At 45.1% G+C, this 27,019-nt stretch overlaps 1 protein-coding gene across 5 annotated transcripts; it reads left to right on the forward strand.

The window, feature by feature from the left end:
• The first annotated feature begins 211 nt into the window (after positions 1–211).
• On the forward strand, positions 212–26,245 carry abl2 (c-abl oncogene 2, non-receptor tyrosine kinase). 5 transcript variants are annotated; one of them, XM_035647126.2, is made up of 11 exons: positions 212–839; positions 12,731–12,895; positions 15,871–16,166; positions 16,346–16,618; positions 16,928–17,012; positions 17,161–17,338; positions 17,434–17,618; positions 17,727–17,879; positions 18,041–18,130; positions 18,362–18,544; positions 20,594–26,245. In XM_035647126.2, the coding sequence occupies exons 1-11, from the start codon at positions 623–625 to the stop codon at positions 22,414–22,416; spliced, it is 3,648 nt and encodes a 1,215-aa protein (XP_035503019.2). In that variant the 5' UTR covers positions 212–622; the 3' UTR covers positions 22,417–26,245. The 5 variants fall into 5 exon arrangements, with proteins under 5 accessions (XP_035503019.2, XP_047192645.1, XP_047192648.1 ...); XM_047336689.1 differs by having other exon boundaries at positions 12,734–12,895; XM_047336692.1 differs by lacking the exon at positions 212–839 and adding an exon at positions 10,273–10,832.
• The last annotated feature ends 774 nt before the right edge of the window (positions 26,246–27,019 follow it).

Here is a 27,019-nt window from a genome sequence, read left to right on the forward strand (position 1 = left end):
GTTGATTTAGTGTTTTATAATCCAGGACTCAGACAGCCCACATGCCCACCTGCCCACCCCCCGCCCGCTGGCACCGGAGCTCGGGGATTGTTGGGACTCGGTCAGTGTCGGTGCAGGGGGGGAGGAGGAGGAGGAGGAGGAGGAGGACGGTGACAGGGGATCGCGGCGAACCCCCCGCCTTGTGCAACACATCTTCTGTTCTGCGGTAAAGATGGCGGCGTCAGAGGGGGCGCGCAGCTGCCGGACAACGGCAAGACGGTTCTGAAAAAAAGCTCCAGATTTGACCGAATCTCGCTCGTCGCTGACCGTTCATTTCTGCTCGGATAGCAGCGGGGCCGCCGGGACCGAGGCAGCTGCTGTCACGGGCCTGGCTCGCGATTGTTCTCGTTGAAAGGCAGGGTGGGTGGGTTTCACTGATAGCTGCTAGCGTTAGCCGACAGGCTAGCCGATCGAGCTAGTGCGGGGCTAGGCAACGTTAGCTCGGCGGAGAACGGCGAGGAGGGGGCCGAGGGAGACCGTTCCGGCCAGGCCGCTGCAGCTCGGGGGAATGTGAGCCAGGGGTGCGCAGCGAGGGGGGGGGTTGCTCGCTTCGACCCAGACGTCCTTACGCCACACGACCAGGATGGGGCAGCAGGTAGGCCGCGTCGGCGAGGGCACGTCGACCGCCCTCCAGCCGCCGCAGCCCCACGCGTCCCAGCCACACCAGGGGAAGGGGAGCCGGGCGAGCGGCGCCGGGAGGAGACCCCGGGAACCCGGCAGCAGCACCGGGACACCGCCGGGCAGGGCTGCTGCGGCCAACGTGCCCGACCCGGGGATCAACATATTCACGCGGCACTCAGGTATGTGGCGAAGCGGGCACTGACCGCGGGCGACGGCGGAGGAGAGGAGTGGGACTCTGACGCGCCCGCTGCCGACCGGCGGCGGTTGGCCGAGCGCGCGCTACTCTGACAACGACGCGTTAGCGGAAATAGCCCACGAACACTAGCTGTCCGTCTCTCGTCCATTTGACTCGCGCATTCTCACTTTGCCGGTGTTGATTCGGCAAACGCGTCCGCGAGTGCAGCCACGAGGCCGGTCGCTCCCCGGCGCGACGCGCGGCGCGGCGCACCGCTGCCCGCACGTTACTCCGAGATCCCCCCGGGGGGGGGGGAGACGTTGTGCCTGGGGGAGGAGGACGCGTCGCCCCCTGGGCTCTGGCTGCAGGTTGTCGGGCGAAGTCCTCCTCGAGGCCCGCCCGTGCGCCGCCTGCTCTGGTAAACAGTGATTCTTGCCTCCGGCGCTTGTGCAGCAGCAGTTCGCTCACTCCATCGAGTCGCTGTCGCAGCCGCCGCAGGCTCACGTTACAACACCGAGTGGTGCTCAGTCGCATCCTCTGTCCGATCGTCGCCACTGTGGCGGGGCGGTCAACCAGCAGGATGCACAGTTCGATGCCGGGCGGTGGCGGGGGGGGAACACCTGTGTGAGTACTTGAACTGGCCTTCTGTCACTGGACGGTCGCACCCGGGCAGGTGTCAAAGTTTACAGCTGCTCCGGTGCTGTTGTAGCTGAGTTGTCCCACCCAGCATCCATCCCCTCACATGATCAGTGGATTCATTTGGTAGCTCCTGAAAGTGCAGGAATAATGTGGGTCAGCGGCCTCGTGGGAAATGTAACCACGCTCCTGCCTCCGAGTTACGCATTTATATTGTTATCTGCACTGAGAGTCGTGGAGAATAATGCAGAAGATCTACAGCATGTCTCCACTTTGAGCGATGGAGAAACCGCCCAGCAGTAACTTCTCCGTGCCCTAAATGGCCTTGCCTCTTTCCTCCCAGCACTCTGCCCTTAGGCACGGTCTCCCAGAGGCTTATCTGGGCTTAATAAGTAATGAAGATGACAAGATGTCTAGATTCATGATATCGTCATGCATTTAAGTCACACGGGGCTTTTCTTAATACTCCTCTTGATAGCTCTCCCTGTGTGTAAACTCGATGTTAACTTTGTTTCTCCCTTGCGTCTGTCCTCCAGTGGATGGTTGGTTCCCATCTGTGCTGCATGGATGTCAATCTACCGGCATAGCTTGCCTAGTTTTTCCGCAGATGACCCTAGACCCATCTAGCTCACACAATTGCAGAGAGCAAGGAACATGCGGAAGATGTCATTTTTCAATCCCTGGCCTTGACATCTGAGAAGTATCTCGCCTCAGTTTGAAGTACAGACGGACAGACAGACATAAGTGCAGCAGCACTCACTGTGGGCACTGTTGTGTTCGCTCCGATGTCGGGGCAGGAGTGGCCTTTTTATAGCAGCGGGGATGCAGTCACATAGCCACTCTGCAGAAAGACATCTCCTTTTCAAAGTACACTATAATAGAACAAAGACTAGTGAGGAAGCTTGGGACTGTGCACTCAGTGTTCCGTTTTTTCTGCTAGTCTATTGAGGTGGTAATGATGCAGTGTTATCGTGTTTTGGTTGTTAGGAAATCAGTGTTCATTAGGGCTAAAACACAACAAAATGTATTGTGAATCAGTTTTTAAAAGGACGATAAATCACAATTGCTCATAAGAAATGAAGCAAGCTGCTCTATGAATTTATAATCATGTAACAGCAAAATGACTAAATAGAATCATGTCATTGTCTAGGAAGTTTAGATAAAAAAAAGGAATTGACCCATTCAAGGAAGTCAAAGTGTCCGAGCTGAACAAGGAAGTCCAAGAACAGATGCATAGTATTGTTGTAAGTCAACTGGTGCGTTGCGGTGTTGGGTTGATGACAGATCTGATTTAATGTTGCTGGTAAATGTGCTTTCACAGGAAGCGTGGTTTCAAAAGTTCTCCTACTGAAAGGAATCAGAGATCAACACATTGAAGTGGTTTTATTGATCCAGCTTCATAACCACCCCATAACAGACAAGGAAACTTCAAGGGCCAAATGAGTATGAGTGACAGGGGCACTGTCAGAAGTAAAGCAAACGCGTCCCGCAATGAGGCAGTGCCAAGGCTTCAGGTCAACGTTGCATCGTATTGTTTGGGGAATTTTCATTTTGTTTCATTTGATCATTAATTTCATTGAGCAGAAGTTTCATGAGGGTACAGAAGCACGAGAAGGACTCAAAACTGAAAAAACATGACATCTGTGTAGCATCATTTGTATCTGAGTACAGACAAATGTTTTGAGCAAGAGTAGAGCAAATTTGCACACGAGTGGGGACTATTTGAGAGCGAGGGCTGCGTTTTGAGTCGAAGCATTTGAAAATGTGAACATGAAATGAAGAAACAATGCTCTGAAAATGAAAGGCCGCGCTCTTGAATAAATAGAGGACAGAAGCTGCAGAAATGCTGCATTTTTGGGGCATCTAATTGAAAGGTGCCAGTCTATGAGGAATGCCTTATTGTGTGTTGCTACCGGACTTTCCAGTGAGTTTTCGCTGAGCCTCGTATGTGCGGGTGATTCCACCACTCCTCCATCGTTTCTGTCAGTATCCATAAAACAACGGAGTCATTTTAGGGGAGACAAACAAAGATGCTTGAGGGTATACGTGCAAACTGGTACTTGTTATGCTCCTTTGGTTTCCCTCTCCTTCATGTCTCCTCAGGAGCAGTCAGTTTTTCCTCCTTGTATAATTTCCTGATGTGGGCTGCCCCCTCTCCCCCCTCCACTTTAGACAAGATGAGTCAGCTCCCATGTCCCCTGCTCAGGTGTGCAGCATTTCTACTCAGACCATCCCTAATTTAGCATCCCTGTCTCTGAACATCACCCCCACCAGACGGACAGACAGACAGACAGACAGGTCGGCGAGAAGACACTGAGCTAAACACGGACAGACAGGGTGCTGATTCAGAGGGAGCCACCCTGACAGCCACCTCTGTGTCTGTTGGTTGAAGTGCAGAATTGGCAAATCAGTGGCTGCAACACATCAATGGTTCCACTTCCACCCCCTTTAGCCCTGTCAGGAGTTCAGAGGTTTTTCATCAATGCAGTGGGTTCGTTTGATACAGACACTGCAGCAGGCAGATTGCTTTGCTATTGAATTGACACAGAGGGGTGAATGTGCCGAGGAAACAGACTCTTTAATGGTATTTTTTAATTGCAAGCTCACACTGCAGTTTATTACGTTTTCAGTGTTGTCAATGTCTTATTTTTGCCTGTCCTCATCGAACTTTGGGTGGGTTAGCCTGATTGGTGTACTGACATAAAAAACGCAGGAGCAATACTTCTGAAAGGTCTTTTTATAAAAAAAAATTTAAAAAATCAACAAAGCGATAGGTTTATCTATTTTTACTCTCAACAGATCATAGAAATTGGGGCAGATCAGTGGATTGGGGTGTTTTTTGGCAGCAGTGCTGTGAATTTAAAGCCTGCTTCACATAAAGTGCAGCACTGCTTAAGCTGCCCAGAGGAGAGGAAAGATGCCTGGGTGCTGGATCCAAGGACCTAAGCTGATTTGCATCATGGGTGAAATTAGATTAGAGACAAATCCACTCTTCTATGGACTCAATGTGCTAATACCCCAACAACCAGATAAGTCGCACAGCAGCTACTGTGACATCTGGGCCAGGAAATCAAGTTTCAGACACCTCAGTGGCTATGGATGAGATTTTAAAAGGCCTTTTAAAAAGATAATAGCCTGGAGTAAAGATGATTTGTTGATTAGAAATTAGTCCGTTCGTCCTAGTAACCGCCATTAACCACTAGGAGGAGCCATGGCCACACCTCCGACGAGTGAAACTGGCCTGAAATTAGGGCATCACTGATGAGTCTGACTGGTAGAGGTGGCAATTAGTATGGTTTTAGACGGCAGCGTTTCTAGAAGCGCGGGGTGTTTTTAACACAATCAAACGTGGTCTTACGTCTGAAAACTGCATGTACCATTGTAATGGTTTTATGTTTAATCATTCATGTATCTTTGCTTTCATCCTTATCCCAAGACTGCCCTGTTTTACAACTGCCTGCCAAGCTGCTCGTGGCAATAAAATGTCCATTGATTTCTAATGGTCTCAATAGAATGTACCACAATCCAAATGTTAAAAGATTTATCAAATTTGCATATAATCATCAATTAACAAATTTAACAATTTATTACTGGTGGTTTTTGCTCGGTTATTGTATTCTGCCAGATTTTTTTGGTCTCGCTGTGCCTGTGTTTTTTGCAATCCAACGTTCAGTTGCAGCCTTGAGCCTTTGCATCTGCAACCAGTCAACCTTGTGTAGTTCCCAAAACCACAGTCCTAGTTTTTATTCCTTGGCCTCAACTCCCTTGCAGTTTATATTATTAAAGAGTGAGGATTAATCTGAACAGTGAGCGATTGGCTGTGCGGATGGTGAAACCATCCCTCGAATCTGTTGGCTTTAAAAGACCAAATGTTTTCAACTTAGTGGAGAGCTCCAGCCAAATTGCTGTTGTGGCCCCTGGTTAAATCAAGAGTTTTCACTCTCAAGCTGTGGATGGTGCAGCAGGGAAAACATTAGATATGGGGTAGGAAATGGGGGCAGTCCCCTGTGCCAAGCCTGCATTGATTTGCTTCCAGGAGCCGTCCTCTGTTGCTGGCTTTATCGCTGCTGCTTATCTTCTGGTTTGCAGGCTAGAGACTTGGCTGGAAATGCATGCACACACAGACACACACACTCTTACTGTGAATACTCACACATGCATCCACTTGCACACACGCTCTCATATTTCTTTTCTCCCCGTTCTTTTCGGTGGAGTTGTAATGTGGTGCAGCTCTTCCTGAGGACAATGCAGCGCGTCCTACTCCTTTGGTGTAATCGCCCACCAGCTGACCAGTCAGTCAAAGGGCCTTAATCTGGGCGCCCTGTGGCACTGCGGCGCTCAAATATGCCATGTGATGTGTGTGATTAATCTGAGATGAGGGAAAAGTTGTTACTTTTATGAGACTTTATGATGACTTTTATGATTTGTTTAAAGAAGGATTGCTGGTCACATTCCAGCCTCCATTGATTAATTTCAAATATACACTGCCTTCTCCATGCTGCTCCACTGTCATCTCTAATTATGTAATGATAATAATACTACTAATGCAGCTAATCCAGTGTGTAGAGAAACCATTTACTGTACTTGAATATTGTATACTTTGAAAATAGTTGCTCCTCCGCGCTGGTTTTGCAGCCGGGGGCTCTCTGGGCTATCTGATTAAGGGCACAGTGAAATTAAAATCTTCCCTCTGTGCTCCAGTCTGTTCATTAAACTGAGTCATGGTAAAGCAGCTTAAACCTACAACGAGCACAGCTTAACCACACCACACACAGATTAGCTCTCCAGACATCGAAATCCATCGGTGCTACTGCAAACCCTCATTAGGAAGAAAGGAGAAAAGCAAGGAGGCTGCAATACGGAGAGTGTACTTTTCAAGCTTTGGAGAGATCTGCTGCGGTCAACACACCTCTCTACCTGTGGGGAGTTGGTCACGTAAACACTCACCTCAGACAGACATTTTACGTCATCCACATACTGCACATTGCATCATGTATCTTGACAAGAGTGGGCAGATCTGCGACGAGGACAGCGCTCTAACATCTATTGTAGTCATGTAAGCATAATATTTTTCTCTGAGTGTATGGCTTCTGCTGGACACACTTTCTTTTTGACTTGGGAATTGCGCAAAGCTGAAATAGAATTGCTTGTTATCAATCCAAAAGTTGCTCCCCCTTCTTTCTTTTTTTTTTTAAATTAAATTTTGACATTTTTAAGCACAGCTACTGTGCACTAAGCAGGTCAGAGAGCCTGAATGAGTACAGAGTAACTCTGTATTTTCAATGTATTGATTCATAATTGGTCAATTCAAATTTGTAAATGGCCTTAGCTTTCCCTACGTGTGAGTCAGATCACTGTAGTGTGGCTGAGGAGTTAGCTCAAGCCATCATATGCTGCTAATCCTCTCTGCTGTCACATAAAGCAACACTTAGCTTTTTTCTTTGCCAGCACACCTAGAGGGAAGCACTTAGAGCCCATTATTAACCCATAACAAGCCCTGAGAGGGGCAGGGCAGGGTTAAGGCTCCATTCTTCTCCATTTCACGATGATCCCTCTTGCCCTCAGGCCCAGACTGATGTTTGTCCACTCCCTAATTGGCGTATTTCCACGTAGACAGCAGACACGATGGCTGTATGGACGCAGCGGAACAGAGAACATTCACAGGCGTGATCCGGCAGAGGTGCATGCATACACACTTACTCAGAGGCGGTTTGCAACACCAGGATTAGTGAACGGCAGAGGTCTGATTGAGGTAGACGTGCCTGTGTGGATATGTGTGGACATGAATGAGTTGTGGGCCAGTGCGTACATGTAGGTGTGTATTCAGTGGGGTATAAAAGTCTGTGACCACTTCCATGTTCAAGTGACTGGGGGAAATATTCAGTCTTCAGTCTTTTCGAGCGGCTGCAGTTCAGGAGGTAGAGACAGTCATCCACCAACCAGAAGGTCTGCGGTTCTGTCTCCGCTTCCCCCAGTCCGTATGCCCAAGTGTCTTTGGGCAAGACAATTAATCTTGCCTCTTCCGGCAGTGTATGAATGTGACAGAAAAAGTGCGGTAAATAGAAGCGCTGCATGAATGTGTGTGAATGTGACTTGTACTGTAAAAGCACTTTGAGTGGTCGATAAGACTAGAGAAGCGCTTTATAAATACAGTCCATTTACCACATCAGTAAACAAAAGAGCTGTGTTTTCAGACAATAAATTCCAAGTCCTCGGAAACAAAGGAATATCACCCTGAGCCAACACGCACGCACACACATGCGCGCACACACACTTGTGATGTGGCATTAATGAGGCTATTGTCCTTTGTCCAGTCCTCTTGAACAACAACTGACTCTCGTGTCTCCTCTCTTCTCTGTGGACTGCTTCTCCAACTCTAGATGGATCGCTTAAAAATCGAGTCATTGACATGTTAGTAACGAGTTAACAAACACGCAGTTGAACTCATTTTGTTTTTTCCCCCACTATTGAATAAATTTGATTGATAAATCCATTAAACATTTACTGCATAAAATATCTAAAATCAAAAACGTCAAGAATAAGGACAAAATACATCAGACGTAACTTGTATTTCCCATGGATTTGTCTTGATTTTAACAATTATATTACAAATATACTACTTGAAAAAGCTTACTTAAAAGAACTGCATACTGGTGTTTGCTTGACAGATGTCTCAGCCCGTACTGAGCTTTTGTAGCAGCACTCTCGACGGTTGTGTATTTTAACCCTGTTTTAAGACCCAATCATTTGGTGTCCATCTTTTCCTTTCATGTATCCTTGATTTACTAGCCACGGTAGTTGCTTTTGCTTAGTTGTACACGAAGTAGGGTGGCAATTAAAGATAATTTTCATCACTGATTTAATCTGTCTGAATTATTTGTTGTACAAAATATCTGGAATCATTGAAAAACACCCTAATAATACGGTTTATCACTATATAAAATGGAGAAATCTGTGACATTTGAGAACCGGCAACCATCATATTGTGCCTCTAATTATAGTTGATTAATTGTTTTTCCATCACAAATCAGTTTATTGTGGTAGTGCTTACTCTATGTTCCCACTTCATTAAGAATCATTAAAGTTCCTCTCCTTTCTCCTCTGTGTGACCTACTAGATGTGTCACAGAAGACGGATCTCTTGTTGGTTGCTCTTTATCCCTTGTTTTTTTTTTTTTAAGTTGAAGGGTTGAGGGAATAGTGATTTGGGGCTATTTTAATAACACTTCATCCATTGCATCGCTGCATGGGTAACTTAGCAACTTCTGACAGCTCTGTGATGATGCCACCTCCAGTATGTCTGTGACTGTGTTCACAAGACCGCTCTAGAGCTGTTCTAACATGATTTATCATCGAATATCAACGTGATTCAGTGGCTATAATGAGATGATGATACTATATTACAACATAGGGTAGATAAAAGTAAACCCGTATCTCAGGCTCCAGCTCACTGTTTTTCTAGAAACTTGGGACTTTCCCATTTTCTTCTTCTCCCTTTCTGTCTGACTCTGCCACAGGATCTGATCTGAGCTGTCCTCCTGGCTACTGGCTTCTAAAATGTCTTGTATACGTGGGTCTCATCCGCGTCATTGTCTCAGGTTTTTGTTCGGGCTTCCTGCAGGCAGCCTGCCGTCGATCTCCACCATCACTGTGCTCTGTTATTTCTGGATGTCGTGTTGCCATGTTTTGTTCTCCAGCAGCTAAAAATAAACCCTTACCTCGCTGGCCATGGGCTGAAGATATGAACTGTATTGTTTTTGATTAGGGTGCAAGTTTTGTTGTTGTTTAATACTTTGGCCCAAGGTGGTTCGGTTAGTGAAGTGGCAGATTTTTGGACACATGGAGACTCAAACAGCTGTGGTGTAAGCAGCAGGGTGCAAGGGGCAGATAGATGATGTGTGTGCATGTGATGTGGATATGAGTGTTTAAATGTTGATGTGTGTGCTTTGGGTCCGGGGGGGTCACCTCTGTCCCAGGCTCCAGCTGTCTTAGGGGGTGCAAGCTTGTCATGCCCCCCTCCGACGTGCTAATACCCTCTGCACTGGACTAAACAAAAAAGCCCTAGTTTCTTCACAGTGCACATGTGCTACACTTGACAGCGCACACACACATGCTGAGGCACCCGGACGGGCACACGACATACCCCACGCGGGCCAACTGCCCCCTCAATCAAACATTTCAGCACATGGGGCTTGAGCTCGGCCTGGATGGAACAGCATCTCGTGGTTAGTCTGATTTTTAAAGAAAGATTTTAAGGGGAGGTTAAGAAACTAATGTAACGTGCTCATGCTATCAAAAATAATCTGATGTAGTCTGGTTACTTTTGAATTGAGCCTTGGACTTCTCGACTAATCAATGACTGAGTTTCTTTTTGCGGTTTAGCAATGTGGTGGCTTAAATTGAGATTCAAAATCAACACCTTTGACAACCGCGTTTGGAATAATATCACTGTTTCATTAAAAACATTCTTGATGAGCTGTGTAGCTACGCATGTAAGAGGAGCAGCTCTGACAGTTGGCTCTGCCAGGCTACGGCAGTTGCAGTCATACACACTCACACACTCACACTCACAAAAGAAAAGAGGGGGTCAATAGGACCTCTCCTCCCCCTGGGGGACAAGACCAGCCATCTGCTGTCGGCCACAGCGCTGGTCCAGGCCTCACACACTCCACACATGCACACACGTCACATTCAGCTCAACTTTCCTCCATACTATACACTCTGCCCTACCCCCAACCACTGTATCTACATTCCCCCCCCCCCACCCCACACACACACACACACACACTTCAACACATGCCCTTCACGCTGCCTCTCTCTGCCATGTTTTTGCCATCTCTCACAGTGTGTTAAACCACAGCGGACATCAGTCATGTTTGTCTGTGCTGTCCAGATGGACCTTGGAAATCCTGATTCCTCTAGGCCACATCATAGCACGAAGCGAGTGTGCGAGTCAGCGCTGTAACTTCAGAAGTTTAGGCGGTTTGATTCAAGGACAGCGTGGGTAAATACATTGTCCGGGGGGTCTCCCTCTCTCTGACCGCCTCTCATACAACATTTTTTGCTCCACGGCGAAGGAAATGGTTCAGAGGACTAGCTCGTGCTTCTTATTCTTTGCCAGGAGAATGTACACTTTTGTGCATTTCAGTCTCCACCCTCTTAGTCTAAATAGACATACAGTCAAGCTTTAAAACAACTGCTCGCCATCAGCACAGCGGATCGAGGATAAACCTCAGTATTTCTTTGGATACTGGGACTGGTAGCGGACCAGAACAGAACCGAGCAGGAGATGTACTGGGAACTGTGGCTGAGCCAGGTCACGGCCAGTGCTGCGCTACAGTGCATGCTGGTCCAGAACAAAGGTGAGCAAGCCTTGTGTGTAGCTGTCGTGCTACAGAGGACTAAATAGATATCGCAGAGCGACATTGTTTGGCAAAATAAAAAGATATTTAAATCTGTTTTAGGCTGTTTCAGTGTGTAAGTCACACAGCTCGGAAAAATCCCTCCGCTCTGTAGTGCGTATGGCATGTGTCGGCCACATGGTGAAGACTAACAATGGAAAATACTTAATTTCTTAACGAATTTCTGCCAGCGTTGAAAGATTAGAGCAATGGCACTCTGTTCTCACTCAATTCTTTTGAATTTGAATGTACCACCCTAAACTGGTCGAATGGAGAAAAAAAAGTACAAAAGTATTTATTAACATGGTTTGACCACATTAGGCCGCGCCAGTGTCTCAGAAGTTTAGTGAAAATGCATGTTTCAAGTGTGTGCTCTCGATTCTCAAATTAAAAACCAAATCTGAAAGTTGTTAACTTCTCAGCTGTGTGTGATTGCTCACCATAGAGTTCACTTTTTACGGCTGCTGCTGTTTTGTTGAGTTTTGTGTCGGTTTCCTTTCAGGTTGCGAGCATGACACTGCTCTTACATTCCTTAGCTTGGTTATCTCTCTTATTACTCGACCTGGGACGTGTTTCTAAATTGTGATATGAGGCAAAATATTCACTTTAACTGAGTCTTTTTCTGCATCACAGTTGTGAAATGAAAAGCAGAAATCCTTTATATCTACATTAAATATATATTTATTTATATTTCATTCGAATGCAATTCAGCATTTCATCGAATTTGTTTTTAAAGAAGAAAGTGTGTGTTTACATCTCTGTTCTTTACCAAAACCGACCATGTCGGCAGTAAAAACAAGCTGGCAATGAATTTGTCTGCTGCTGGAGGATGAAACAGTCGTGGATCACAGAGTTTTATAGGTGGCAGCTTATGATGTTTAAAACTGAAACGAGACCAGACCAACTCTGATTCTAGTCTTCATTTTGGGGTATGTTTTTTTGTTTGTCCCTTCTTCTTATTATGTTCACATTAACATCTGAAAACAAAAGCTAAATACTTTTAAAATCTAGTGTTTATCGAGAGGCTGTTTTGGATTACATTTATGTTTTAAAGTGAGTCTTATTTTTAAATGAGGAAGAAAAACAACCCTGTGTAATGGCTTCTGAGTTTTAAAGTTGCTGTTACTTGTTCCCCATTCTCCGTCCCTTAATTCCACCGCACTCCTCTCCCACTCGCTCACCAGCTGTCCAGACATGCAGCGGCTTTGGCAGCAGCTGTTGAATGTAGTAGTACATGTCGGGGCTACGCATGTACTGTACTTGTTCATAATTGTGTGCCTGTGGGCGTGCAGCCATGGCAATCGCTGCATCCGGCGTAGCAAGAGAATCTTTCGGAGCCCAGTGGCGCTGTAGCTCCTCCTCCCTCCTGCTCTACGTATATACACGGGTACAACAACGATCCCACCTCAGATCTTACCTAGCCTGCGCCAGACACGGCAGGTCTGTGTGTGTGTGTGTTAGTGATAGCAGTGCTCTGCAGTGATTGGACTGGTTTAAGTAATGCTCCTGAGGTGCCTGCAGGCAAACAGTAGTTTTGAAGAAGAATGGGCTGCTCTGAGCAGATGTCATCGCCAAACAGGCTTCAGGCTGGGGACTGAGCCTGGACCGACAGGTAGACGGCCTGTGAGATGGATTATGGAGAATGAAATCTGTACCATTTGTTTAGAGGAGCATCAGTCTGGTGATGCTACAACTGTTTGTCATAAGATTGATCTGCAACAAGACAAGCCCCCTCGTATCAGTCTGTGTCCAGGGGCTAATTGTTTTTCCCTTTGACCTGTGTGAATGATGTTGCTTGTTTACGAATCTCATAGTTTTATCTGCTTTCTCCCCGACCCTTCCTCCTCCCCTCCCTCCAGAAGCTCTCCACCGGCCGTTCGGCCTGGACTCGGCGGCACTGACGGAGGCGGTGCGCTGGAGCTCCAAAGAGAACCTACTGGGAGCGGCCGAGAGCGACCCAAACCTCTTCGTTGCACTTTATGACTTTGTCGCCAGCGGAGACAACACGCTCAGCATAACCAAAGGTAAACAATTACACGTAGACATGATCAAAAAAAACAACAAAGATCTGTATCAGTGAGTGTGTCATTCACCTATCAGCTCCCTAACAGCAAAAATTGTGGTTTCGTCCTGTGATGACACAAGACTTGAAAGACCTGTCTCCAACTCCAGGGTTTCATGCATCATCACTAAAGGTTGTTGCCTAGGGATTGTGAATGTTGCTCCAGGAGAGATTTTTCCATGTCATTGATCATTCTCACCAACGCCTTCTTAACCAACACTGATTCCCTCACATGTGGCAAAGAGTCATCTGTACTATCCTCAGGGCACGGCCAGTGATTGGCAGGTCAGCGACTCCCAGAAACATTTTTTTGTGTAGTTATGCCATAGGAATGTTGTGTGTCACTAGAGCTTACCTAATAGTAACTGTAATTTCACCTTTTAGTGACAGCAGCAGGTATCTAACCCCCAGCCATGAATTACTTATTTTACACACACACCTTTTAGCTTGTAACAATAACTTGTTGTCTGAGACTTGGGCAGACGGCACAATTACAACGCTGTGATGCTTGTACTATATCTCAATCTTTACACGATTATCATAATCTTTATTCCTCTTTTTGTCACATACACTCTTTGTTCAAGCCTCCTGTCTCAACTAGCCGCAGTTGAGCTTTCCCCCCGAGCTAAAAAAATCCTCACAAAAGACGGCCAGGGTTGTGTCCCCAACCTAACCAAAGTATTAAACGTGGCAGTGTGTTAGTTATCTGTCATTTGAAGGCTTTGCAGCAGCTGCCTAGGATGGAAATGATGTTTAGACCCTGACTCATGGATTGAATCTAGGATTCTTCTCCGCAAGCACATGTGCACTCCCGGGCTCCTCAGCACTTTTCCCATCTATCCCACTCTTCCCTGTCTCAAATTGAAACACCCCAGCTTTGTCTCAAATACTATGGCGTTTGTTCTACTGTAATAATAACAGGTGGATGTGTGCAGCAGGAAGAGGCTGATCACAGAGAGGGATTCACCAGGCCCTCGTCTGGGGCCAATCACTGTCTCTGCTCCATGCCAGGTCAAACCAGGCTAGGCCACACCAGAGCCCAGGCTTCAGGCACACATGGCTCAGTGTGAGGGAGGGAGGCAGTCAGTGTTTCCACTCCCACAAAACCTACAGGCGCAGAGGACAGACACAGAGGAGACTGGTGGATTGGTGGGCTGGATGTGGATAACCATCTCTGTTTAATGTAGCTCTGTGGAGTGCTGGCATAGTGCTCGACCTGCAGCTCCAGTTAGTGGTTACGTGTTGATGGGCCGATGGTTCGTCTTACTGACTGGACTTGGAGGTCTATTAGTGAAATGTTACCTCTACTATTTTGGTCTTTTTACTTTGGTCTAATACTCAATTTTTGTAGCTGCTATTTGTCACAGTTGGAACCAGAACTTGTTGTCTGAGACTTGTGCAGACAGCACGATCAAAATGCTCTGGTACTTATACTATGTCTAAATCTTTGCACTATTTTCTTGCAAATTAGGAATTGGCATTAGTCAACTGATTCATGATAACCTAAAGCTACATCCAGACTACTAGGCTTTAGTTTCAAAACGCGTTACTGTTGCCATGTATAACTTAGATGTTTGGAAACGCTGCAGGCCCAGTTTTAGTTTGAAAACATTGGGGCTGTGTTAAAGTTTAGACGGGCAAAAACAGATGTTTGGAAACGATGACACAGTCACTCGCATTCACTTTCTGATTGGCTCTTAACAGTCACGACTCGACTACCAGCGGTGACGACAAAATGTAAACACTTGCTGTCGGTAACGGTTCCACCTCGCCGTTGCTCCAAGATAAGAAGTCCCTTGTCTAACTTAGTTATTATTGTTTTCTCGTTCATTGTATTTTCTGTAAGAGACTGAATTCAGACTCGACAATCTGCTTCCTGTTTACACCGGCATGCATGTGCTCCGTGTACGTTAATGGTCACGTGATATACGTTTTCAGATGTGTTGTACGGGGGTTACTTCTGATATAGAGCTAAAACGATCGTGAGTTCGGAGATGGTTTAGCTTTAAAACAAAAATGTAGCGGATGTAGTTCATATAAACTTAAGCACTGACATATGCAGCCTTCTCATTCATTTCAACATGGCATCACGTCAGGGGTGCTGACACTGGGGGCTTTATTTACAAAATTTCAGGGTTTGTCTATCAAGAAAGATGAACCACGCTCAATGCGGCGTCATTGGCAAGGTGCTGCACAGGCCAATCAAATGCATGCAAACACAACACAATGCTGGATTACTTTGTAATGTGAATATTGTATTTCTACTTTTTTACTTCTACATCCAGGCAGATGTACAGTAAAGAAAGGCAGTGCAGAGGATGTGTGGTAGAACTGCAGAAATCCATCTACTGGCAGGCTGAACTTCTCCTCTCTGTCAGATTATCACTCCCTGCCTGCCACTGCCCTCTATTTCCCCTACCTTCCCCTGTTCCCTTTATCTAATCGTCCTCGGATCACACTTCCATTCAGTGTTGTTTGTTGTACTTGATGGATTCCTCCCTCCCTTCTGTCTCCAACACATCAGCCTCTCCACACCCTCATTTCTGCCGCACTGACGTCAGAGAAAGACGGATCAGACCAAGTCGCGACATGCCTGGTTTTGCTGAGCCTTCTATGACAGTTACGCAGTTCACCCAACCCTGCTATCATTGTTCAATAGTTTTTGAAGTAGTTTCAACAAGAGGCACATTGTATCCATGACTCCTCTCACTTCTTTGAGACCCAATATTAAGGCATTGATAAAAAGATTTGTTTCAATAGAGAACAGATGAAATCCCTAAAGTTTCCATTCTTTTTTCTAATAGCTGGCTTTTGGCTTACGAGTTTATTTAACTACTGATTAGCTCTTAAGGACTTGTCCATTGACGCTCTTTGTAGCCACCAGGTCATTCTGCCAATGCTTGATGTAATCCAACATGTTTCCCCTGCTGTGTCCAGGCGAGAAGCTGCGTGTGCTGGGCTACAACCAGAATGGAGAGTGGAGTGAAGTGCGCTCTAAGAACGGCCAGGGCTGGGTGCCCTCCAACTACATCACACCCGTCAACAGTCTGGAGAAGCATAGCTGGTACCATGGGCCCGTGTCCCGCAGCGCTGCAGAGTACCTGCTCTCATCCCTTATCAACGGGAGTTTTCTGGTCCGGGAAAGCGAGAGCAGCCCCGGACAGCTGTCCATATCGCTGCGCTACGAAGGGAGAGTCTACCACTACCGCATCAACACAGCCTCTGATGGAAAGGTAGACATGAACAGTTCAGGCTCACCAGAAATGATGGTGGTTTGAGTCATTGAATGGGGTGTAAAAGTTTAGTTCTGCATTGCTGCGTGATTATAAAGTTTTGTTATTAAGCTGCAGTTGGTTTTAATACTTCCTCAGAGTTCATCTTTTCTTTTGTCCTCCCTCCCTCCCTCCCTCAGGTGTATGTGACATCCGAGAGCCGCTTTGCCACCCTGGCCGAGCTGGTCCACCACCACTCCACTGTGGCCGATGGCCTGGTCACCACGTTGCACTACCCAGCGCCCAAATGTAACAAGCCCACAGTCTACGGTGTGTCACCCATCCACGACAAGTGGGAAATGGAGCGCACAGACATCACCATGAAGCACAAGCTGGGAGGGGGCCAGTATGGGGAGGTGTACGTGGGAGTGTGGAAAAAGTACAACCTCACGGTGGCGGTCAAAACACTCAAGGTGGGTTGGTTGGTCCCTTTCTATATCATCATGTGATTTCTCTGAGCCTATCTGTTGAAAGTTGAATTGTAAAATGTTCTGTTTTCGATGAATATTTTCTCAGCACATTCTGACGTTTAAAATGATGGGGCATGGGGTAAAACCAAAGAGTAAAACAATGGTTATAGATCGCCACCTAAAGGTGGACTTTGATATTACATGTGATTATCATTATTGACGCTGTATGTTTCCAATTTTTACTGTATCTCTGTCTTGGTAAAAAAAAAAGGCTTCTTTTCATTTTGTATTTCTGTTTTTTTACAATAACAGGAAGACACCATGGAGGTTGAGGAGTTTCTAAAAGAGGCAGCAGTTATGAAGGAGGTTAAACACCCAAACCTCGTTCAGCTACTAGGTCAGTATTAAGGAATATCACTAAAAGTGTGTTATGTTATTATTATGTTGTTGTTTTTTTTAGGTATGAATTAATTAGTTGTTGTGAATGAAGTATTATCACTGGCTTTGGCATTCAAACTTGTTGTTGGCATGTGTATTCTACGTAGGTGTGTGTACCCTGGAGCCTCCGTTTTATATTGTAACTGAGTACATGCCACACGGCAACCTACTGGACTACTTGAGAGATTGTGATAAAGAGGAGGTGAACGCTGTCGTGTTGCTCTACATGGCCACGCAGATCTCTTCTGCTATGGAATACCTGGAAAAGAAAAACTTCATACACAGGTGAGGGGAGGGTTTGTCAATGTGTTTATATGCACTCTTCTTGCATTTGTCCAAACTAATTTTCTCTCCTCCTATCTCCTCGCCTCACCTGTCAGGGATCTTGCGGCAAGGAACTGCCTGGTTGGGGAGAATCATGTCGTGAAGGTCGCAGACTTCGGTTTGAGCAGGTTGATGACTGGTGACACCTACACTGCCCACGCTGGGGCTAAATTCCCCATTAAATGGACTGCACCCGAGAGCCTTGCATACAACACCTTCTCCATCAAGTCTGATGTCTGGGGTGAGCAACACATTACGCATACAGTCATAGAAAGTGTTGGTTTGTACTATCTTGTTCTTAATTTCCATTGTCCTAATTTTGGATCCTCAAAAACTTTCGTTCTCACAGCATTTGGAGTGCTGCTGTGGGAAATTGCCACATATGGCATGTCTCCATACCCTGGCATCGACCTGTCTCAGGTCTATGACCTCCTGGAGAAAGGATACCGTATGGAACAGCCTGAGGGATGTCCCCCCAAAGTCTATGAACTCATGAGAGCATGTGAGTAGTCGTACATATTAACCAAGTTCAAAATATCTGTGAAAGAAATGTTGACTTAACACCTGGATGACTTCAAACCCATTTTTAAGTCACATGTATTTGTCAAATACAGCATTTTATTGTAATAATATGCCATGTTTGTGTGTGTGTCTTTCTACCAGGCTGGCAGTGGAGCCCATTAGACAGACCTTCATTTGCAGAGATCCACCAAGCCTTTGAAACGATGTTCCATGACTCCAGCATCTCTGAAGGTACAGAAACATGTCGCTTGATCTCAGCTCTCATGAAATTTAATTGTTGGTCTTGTTTGACACTCAAAACCTGCTCTCGCTGAGCTTCTCATATAGCTGCAGTTATTCTATTGAACATGATCTCATTCAGATTATTTTGCATTTTGTTCTGTAAATGTACAGTAGATGCATTGTGTTGATTCCGGTGGTGCCTGCCTCTCAACCAAGTATTTTCTTCTCTTTGCTTTACAGAGGTAGCAGAGGAGCTCTGTAAGACGGCCTCCTCTGGTCACTGCGGACCGCTGCACTCTTTCAGTCACGACACGCCCCTGTTGCCTTCCAAATCTCGCACACTCCACAAGCACACAGAAAACAAGGAAAACATTGAGGGTGGTCTGGATGGGCGCACTGACCACGGCACGCACAGCCACTCAGGTACAGCCCGGCGTCCCTGCCTTACTACCAACCAGTCAGGCTCACCACATTATGATTCTGCAGGTACGCGAGTGCATGGCGATTCAGAGGTTCACCTGCGGCGTCGCCGGGCCCGCCGTCTGAAGAGAAGGGCGTGCATTTTCCTCAGCAACTGACCACTGGTCAATTGACCGATGTCACAGCAGTTCCTCAAGCACAGCCTGACAGTCCCTACAAGTTATTTGATTTCTATGGTTCAAAGATTTTGTAATTCATCCATGAAATTTTAATTGCTCACGTCCATGTTGTCCAACACCAGTTAAAGATTTGAAGAAAAAAAATTCAAACCAAGATATGGAACCTTAAAATATATAAAAATGTATAAGATCTAAAATAATCAGTCTGAAACAAATAAAATATTTCTAGAAATATTGAAATTCAATATAACAGTCCCTTGTCCTCCTTTATCCCCAAGGAACATATAAGACAGCTGATCATCTGTCAAACATCTCGACCCTTCTAGATACTTAATTTTTTCCTGTCTTATTAAATTTACTGACGGGATTCACAACTTCTATGCGCTACTGATAAGAAAAATATGTATTTTAGCATCAAGTTATTTAGTGTCCCTCATTTTAAACTTGGTTTTAGCTCATCTCGTCTGATCCATACACTCAAACGTGTATCGAGTTCAGCTGAACCGTTGTTCCTCGTCTCTGACATATACAAATAAGAAGTGATTGCTATCTTTGATGAAAGTTAACATGAGGAACCAATTATTCTCTTGTATTAATATCTGCTAACCCTAATATTAAATTGACATTATATTGACTGTTGTTTGTCTTTGTTTTGTTTTAATTATTATTAATTTATTTAATGTTGAAAATAAAATTGTGTTCATTTTTGTGTTTTGGGGGCTTTATGTAAAAATGACACTGCCCTTTGTCTTTGTCTCTGTCAGTTTATTGTCGTTGTGGCCATTTCGTTGTATGTTTTTGTCCAAAATCACAAGTATTGACCAATAAAAAGAACAGTAGAGTTCATGAAGTCATAAATCCAGTAAAAGTTACACATGCAGAACATCTCACGAAGGCTTAAAGCACAAGTGTTTTCACAAGACGAAAATAGAGGAACCGTTTCTCCACTTGTCCAAAATTGTACAAAATAATGTAAGATTAAAAGCCTAGCCTATATTTTATTTTCCATGTATAATCAGGTGGCTATGGCTCGGGGGGTAGAGTGGGTCGGACACTAATCACAGTGTTGGCGGTTCCAGCTACTGCTGCCCACATGTTCAAGTTTCCACAGTTTGCCCCCAATGGTCAGACTGGGACCATGTGAGTGTGTAAGAAAGAGAGAATTGTAAGGCTCTATGGATGAAGTGACGTAACCATTTACAATAATGTTTTAAATATTTAACCCAAAAATGAATGCACATGCTGTCGATGTAATATTAAGAGTGAATTGTTAACTTTTTTGTGACCACGTGCCATTATTCACTTCACACAACATCAGTTTTCTTCTTCCTTGTCCCAATTTATTGTCTGGCTAGTGGACTTTGTGCAGCATCCTCTGCATTTAAGGTTTAGCAGGTTTGTGAAAATTTTCCTTGAGCAAAGTTATACCACAGCCTTACTAGTATCAGAGGTCTGGCAGTTTCTCACTGGCTTGTGTTATTTATCTTCAGCCCCCAGAGGTGTATTAATCATCCCATCTTTTATAAGAGCAACTTGTAAATCATTGAATTACTGTATGCACGCGCGTGTGTGACTGGCTTGGCTTGAACACGTTCCAATCCCTTGCTGAAATGGTTTTTCATTACTTACAAGTCCCCAAGGAGGAAAGAGCAGCTTTCAGAGAGAAAGGCAGCAGTTTATCTTACAACAAGATTCATCTGTCTGATAGAATGAGGGACATTAATGTATAGGCAGGGGAGCGTAAACAAATATTCGGCTTTACTTGTGTTCTGCATGATTTTGAGTAACCTTTGAAAAATAACTGATGTGTTCCTGTTGAGTACAGCCCAGATTAGTTTTATTGTTTCAATCCGTTTCCCTCTTCTCTTTCCAGGCTGGGCTTCTTTGCTGGGAGGTGACAGTCGATCAGGTGGCTCTCCAGCTCTGCCAAGAAAACAGCAGCCTCGAGATAAATCCCCCGGCAGCCTTTTGGACGATGCACAGGATATGGGCACATTCACACGAGACCGCAAGACTGGCTTCTTTAGCTCCTTCATAAAGAAGAAGTCTTCCTCCTCTTCTTCATCCTCGGCTTCCTCCCAGCTCCACCAGAACCTTCCGACGCCGCCCAAGAGGAGCAGTTCTTTCCGAGAGATGGAGACACAGCCTCACAAGAAATATGAACCCACCGCTGATTTCAGCGCTCCTCCTCCTTTGCCCCAGTCAGACAGTTTAGGAGGCTTCTCTGCCTCCCCTTCCCACTCCCACGGGGAACCCACCCAGACTCAGTCGCGCTGCTGTGGGGCAGCTTTTGGACAGAAACCCTCTGGCCTTGGGTCACAGGTGACGAGCGGCAGCAGTTGGAGTGGGTTAGCAGGCTTTTTTACCCCGAGACTCATCAAAAAGACTCTGGGGCTACGGACAGGAAAGACGACGTCTTCAGAGGAGGGTGGAAGTTTAGTTGGAGGGCCTAAACCCTTCCCTAGGTCCAATTCTACCTCCTCTATGTCAGCTGGGCTGCCAGACCTGGAGCGCATGGCTCTAACTTTGCCCAGGAACCGCAGTGCGAAACCCCCTCTGGAGAGAACTGCCTCCACAACCTCCCAGCCAGAGAACGGGGCTGCACGGCCCTCGGAAACTCTGCTGAGGAGGATGGATGAGGGGACCGCACAAATCAGGGAAAGGCCCAAAGCCAAGCTCCTACCCCGGGGCACTGCTACAGGGGTGAGGGCTCCGGGTGTTGGGGGGGAGGTGGGGGAATCGGACAGTCTCTCCCGGGTCAGGGAGGGTAGAGAGGAGAGTGGGGGAGGACTGGACAGGCAGCAGAGTTGGTCATCTCCATCTAAGAGTTCAAGTTCTTCCTCTGCTGCAGCGGGCGCACCAACTCACAACCACAAAGTTCCAGTCCTGATCTCCCCCACGCTGAAGCACAGCCCAGGTGACGTGCACCTGGTCGGCCTAGACTCTCAGGGGAATCGCTTCAAACTGCTGTCTGAGCACCAAGCAGACCGGGACAGGCCGCGACTTGTAAAACCCAAATGTGCTCCTCCTCCACCTCCCACTCTGCGCAGCCTGCAACACTCCTACAGCGGCGACGGGGAGGAGCAGGTCGGCAGTGCGCCCGTGGAAGTGAACGGAGACACGTTAAAAGGTCACAGGTCAGGGCGGACGTCAGGAGGGGCGACGACGGGCAGACCGTCTGTGCCACCACCACAAGTGCCTCCTGCATCTTCTTCCTCCTTTTCCTCTTCATCCTCTCCTGCCACCACCAACACGACTCCCACCAAAATGGCCAACGGAGCCACCACCACTGCCTCGTCCTCACACGCGGCACCCTCTGCCGGTTCCAAGGTGGCATTGCGGCGGACCAGGCAACAGGCAGAGAGGGTGCCCCTGGAGCGGGTCAGCCGCGACGCCCTGCTGGAGTACGCTGAGTGCCTGAGCAGCGCCCTCCACGCCAGCTCTGATAGCCCCTCCAGCAGCCAGGTGCTGGACGCTGGCCACCAGCTGCTAGACTACTGCTCAGGTTACGTGGACTGCATCCCTCAGATGAGGAACAAATTTGCCTTCCGAGAGGCGGTGGGGAAGCTCGAGCTCAGCCTGCAGGAACTGAGGGCTTCGTCCTCAGGAGGAGGACTGAGCGGTATGGGGCCCAACACTGTACTGGACAACCTGCACAGCTGTATTAAAGAGATTAGTGACGTAGTGCAGAGGTAGCCACTGTGACAACACCAACCGTCAGCCCTAACTACCCGACAGATCGTATATATATTGCCTTTTTTATGTTTCTGGTTCTATTGATAGCTTTTTTGGGGGACGCAATGAGATGAATCTCTAAAGTACCTCAGAGAAATCTCTACAAAATGTAATCTTTTTTTATTGTTTACAAACAATGGTTTCATAAAATGCCAGTGTGGACACTAACTTTGCTCTGACCTGTACATATTGAGAAATGTTTATTCTGAACTAAATGTGGTTTAAGTCGCACCATGAATTGTTTTTGCCGCAAGTCTCCACCTGGCCGCAGTGATGACGGCTTCTTTGTCAAATGAATGTCGAGTGTATCAGGTGTGTGTGTGTGTGTGTGTGTGTGTGTGTGTGTGTGTGTGTGTGTGTGTGTGTGTGTGTGTGTGTGTGTGTGTGTGTGTGTGTGTGTGTGTGTGTGTGTGTGTGTGTGTGTGTGTGTGTGTGTGTGTGTGTGTGTGTGTGTGTGTGCGTGTGTGTGCGTGTGTGTGCGCGTGCGCGCGCGCGCGCGCGCGCGCGCGCGCAGCCGGGCCGTAGATGTAGGTGAAGCTCCCACTGCTTATCTGTCAGCCTGTCACATTACTGAGCGAGAGTGATGGTGGTTGTGTCCAGCCTTACTGAGAATACTGTTTTCCTGATTTAAGCTCAAGCAGTGTTTCACAAATATGTGAATCATCACTTTTTTGCTCATTGTTTGGGAAATTTAGTGTCTGTTTGCCATTTCTAAAAAAGCCTTTTGGGGATTCAATTTGACACTTATTTGTGTGCAGATGTTTTTTTTATATCATTATTTTGAGTTTATTTCATAGATAGTATCTGACAGTTGGTATTATCTCAGTAGCTGAATTAATCCACTCAGAACTGCTTACTTCTGGGATTGATTTAAGGAGACATATTTTGCTCATATTCAGGTTCATACTGTTCAGTTGGATTATTACTTGAAAAGGTTTACATGCTCTAATTTTCAGAAAACACAGCAGTTTCCTCAAACTCATTCCTGCAGCTCCTCTTTTTAGCCTCTGTCTAAAACACATGGTTTTAGCTCCTGTCTCTTTAAGGGCCCTCCCCCCAATGAAGCCCAGTCTACTCTGATTGGCCCACTCTGTTGTGATGCCGTATGCACTTCCGTAAGATGGTGACGTATTGGCCTGACTACTGACGAGGCGTTTCAGGAACTTCGGGAGCAGAGATTTCTGTCTGGGAGAGGAGCTCCCTTTACCACGGAATTTCGGCTTTTTAACTTTACAGACCTTATACATACACACAAAAACCTATATGAAACACTAGAGGAAAGGGAAAAACTGAAAAAGCACAATATGTCTCCTTTAAATTGTTTTTTGAGAATTATCTTTAGTGAATAATCAGCTGTTTAGCTGGTGACATTCCCAAAAAGCGAGACCACTGACAGCTGTTGAAGGGATCACTTACAGCATCGTGTTCATTTGACAAGAGCATAACTAAGCTCAAATGAAACGTTAGGTTTATGGAACAGTAATACAAAATACAGGCTTAGCAAATCTTAACAATACAAGAAAATATTTATTTAAATCTATTTGGTTTATTTCCCATAATACAGAAGCGTGAGTGAATGAATGAATGTGGGGCGAATTACCATTTGTCTTCGCTTCAGTGACATGACTGATGTTCACACCTTAACTCAGTGCCACATAAATGGGGGGAAATCCACAGTCCTCGAAAGCATTTCGATGTATATGTCCAGTCGTCGCACACTACATTTCTTTGGCGTATGATGGAGTGTAAACGTGTGTCGTGAGAAGAGGGAGAGCACAGGGTAGCACATGAGCAGGTGAACTGGGACAGTGTTTCTATAAGTGTCCTTCTCAGTATGGACAGTGCTGGATTCCCTGTAGCCTTGTCGCGGCCTCAGTGCCTCAAAGTCTCCAGCGTATCAACACTACAAGCAATGCAGAGACCTACTTTACACTCCTCACACAGTACTGATCTCTCCGCAAACAAACTGCAGTATGTCTTCAGCACATGAGCGATTTGTACATTGTTTGGTTTTAAAAGACAAATAATTTTTAGAATGTTATGTATGAACTTGAATTTTAAATTATTCTTTCTTTTTTTTTAATTCAAAGCACAGACCTATTTTGAGAGAAAAACAATAGTGTATATATTCGATTTATTTCATATCCAGGAAAAAAAAAAAAAGATTTATGTGTGGTCACAGCATAAACAGTGATGTTTTTGAATACAGAGATGTATTGCAAGACTGAGGCCCATCCACCCAGATCTGAATATCTGCTTTATGAATGTATTGAAACTGTATTCTTCAGTTCTGAACCTGGCCGAATGTTCATCTGCATGACTCTTTAATCTCTTTATTTATTATTTCATAACATCTATTGGCCCATACTTCTAATTTTGGTCACACTAGATAATAAAGTCCAAAATCAGCTGCTCTGTTTTATTGAGCACAAACAATTCACAACTTTTTTTCCCATCTTATTTTCCTTTGGCTCACATCTTAATTTACACTGGATAAGACACTTTGGTTCACTGACACATCTGAATATTTTCAAAATCTAATCTATCAACACTGCAGGTCCATAACACTTTCAAAATGTCTCTTATTGACCCATGATGCTTTGCCAAGTAAAACGTCTTGTCATCATTTTTTTTGTGGTGCATTTCATGTCATCAATTCATGTTATTGTGTGTGTCAGGAAACTTCTTGCCAAGTGAGATGCTTTGAAACAAACTGATGGTTCACTTCTCCTCACTGTGCATTTCAAATAACATGGCCATCGTGCCTTTGTGTGAACAAATGTGTACAAAGTATGTCAATGTTAAAGTCCATCAATAAAACATTCATGTGTGATCATTTCTCTGCCATGAGATTGTGATAGGTTATCGATACAGTGTGCATTTATGTCATTTGGAGGTTAGTGGTCAAATGCAAACTTGAAACGAAAATGTGCATTCTTGTCTATTTAGATTTTGTACTTGGGTTCTCAGTTACGTGGGTCATTAAAACTGTTTCTGCAGCCACACCCGTTTAGGTTTCCTCTTGAAACACGTGAGCATGCTGCTCTCTTGTCTTATAATTTAGCAAAAAAGTTTTGTCTGAAACATTTTCTTCATTATAATTGCCTACAGTATAGCACCACTTTGGCCTGTTTGCCCATTGAGTTTCTACCATTGTTTAGTGCATCTCTGTGGAACAGGTTTCCCAAAAGAAAGCCTTATGAAAGAGTGAAATAAAATTGTGACCTTCGAGAATCAAACACATTTCCAGTCCAGTTGTTTTTTTAAAAGAAATAAACAAGTAAAGATTCAATCAATGTTTATAGTGTCAATGAGTTGAGTCCCCCCCCCCCCATATCTGATATCTGAACCAATGCTGTTTAACATTTGAACTGCCCACAACATTTCTGCTCATTCTCATTATCAGTCTCATGCATTGTCTTCGTTTATGTTGCCTACATTTATCCTGTACAGTATATATTTTATTCTCGTCTGTCTCCCTGTTTTGGAGAACAACTCTGGAGAATGTGTGTATATCAATGCACATCATTATACCAAAGGCCACTTCTTCAGTTGTACAAGTGCAATGTAAAGACACACACACACACACACACACGCGCATCATAAATGAGTATGTGAATCTACACAGGGATGAAAAACGGCAGAGATGTTAACATTAACTTTTTTAGTGTACAAAATATATATATTTTGTGTTTTTTATTTTTTATTTAAAGCTCACGTTATATTACTGTGAAGTTCTGCTTATCAGTGTTAAGCCTATTGTAAATAATAAAGATATTGATGAATACTGTTTCGACCTTGATTTTTGAACTGCCTGTAACAGATTTATCAATTTCAGATGAATATTCATGATTTAAATGTGTTTTGACTGTTGAGAGAAAAGGGCACATTAGACTCTTTCTAGCCAAGTCTTAAATCAATAATAAAATGCATACAGTGATGCTGTAGATCAAATATAAATCACATTGAAATTGTACATTTTGCAGGAAACAAATGACTTAATTATCCCTGAAATGTATTCACAGCTGTAGTAGCTGCAGCTTTAGTTACTTTACAGATTAATAATTAACATACAGAACACGTTTTACATCGGTTTATACAATTTGATGCATAATAATACATTACATTACCACAGTTGTACTTCATAAACCCTGAGCAGCTACAACATGAAAGTATAGTGCTTACTTGTTTATGCATCAAAAATTATCTAATAACATATTAGTATAACATTGACACCAGCAGATTTTAATTTTGACACATCAAATGCAGTCTGTTGCTGTTACTTTTACATTTGGACTTCCGGAAGATTATGAAATCCAGTTGTGTTTAAAATGTGTAAACTGCTAATTTTACTCTGGTAAACAATCTGATTGATCTTATACTACGAATGAAAACAAACTTAGTGTTATGATCTTTATCGTCATTATACTCTAAATAAAATAGAAATAGAAATTTTATAGAAATAAAAGTAGTAATTGTGTTCATCATCATCATCTCAACCACCACCCTCCTCTTCATCATCATCATCATCATCCTCAGTAGCATTGTGGGCGTGACGCCGGCC

Source organism: Scophthalmus maximus, chromosome 13, assembly GCF_022379125.1.
Source record: "Scophthalmus maximus strain ysfricsl-2021 chromosome 13, ASM2237912v1, whole genome shotgun sequence".
In the NCBI taxonomy this organism is placed as follows: domain Eukaryota; kingdom Metazoa; phylum Chordata; class Actinopteri; order Pleuronectiformes; family Scophthalmidae; genus Scophthalmus; species Scophthalmus maximus.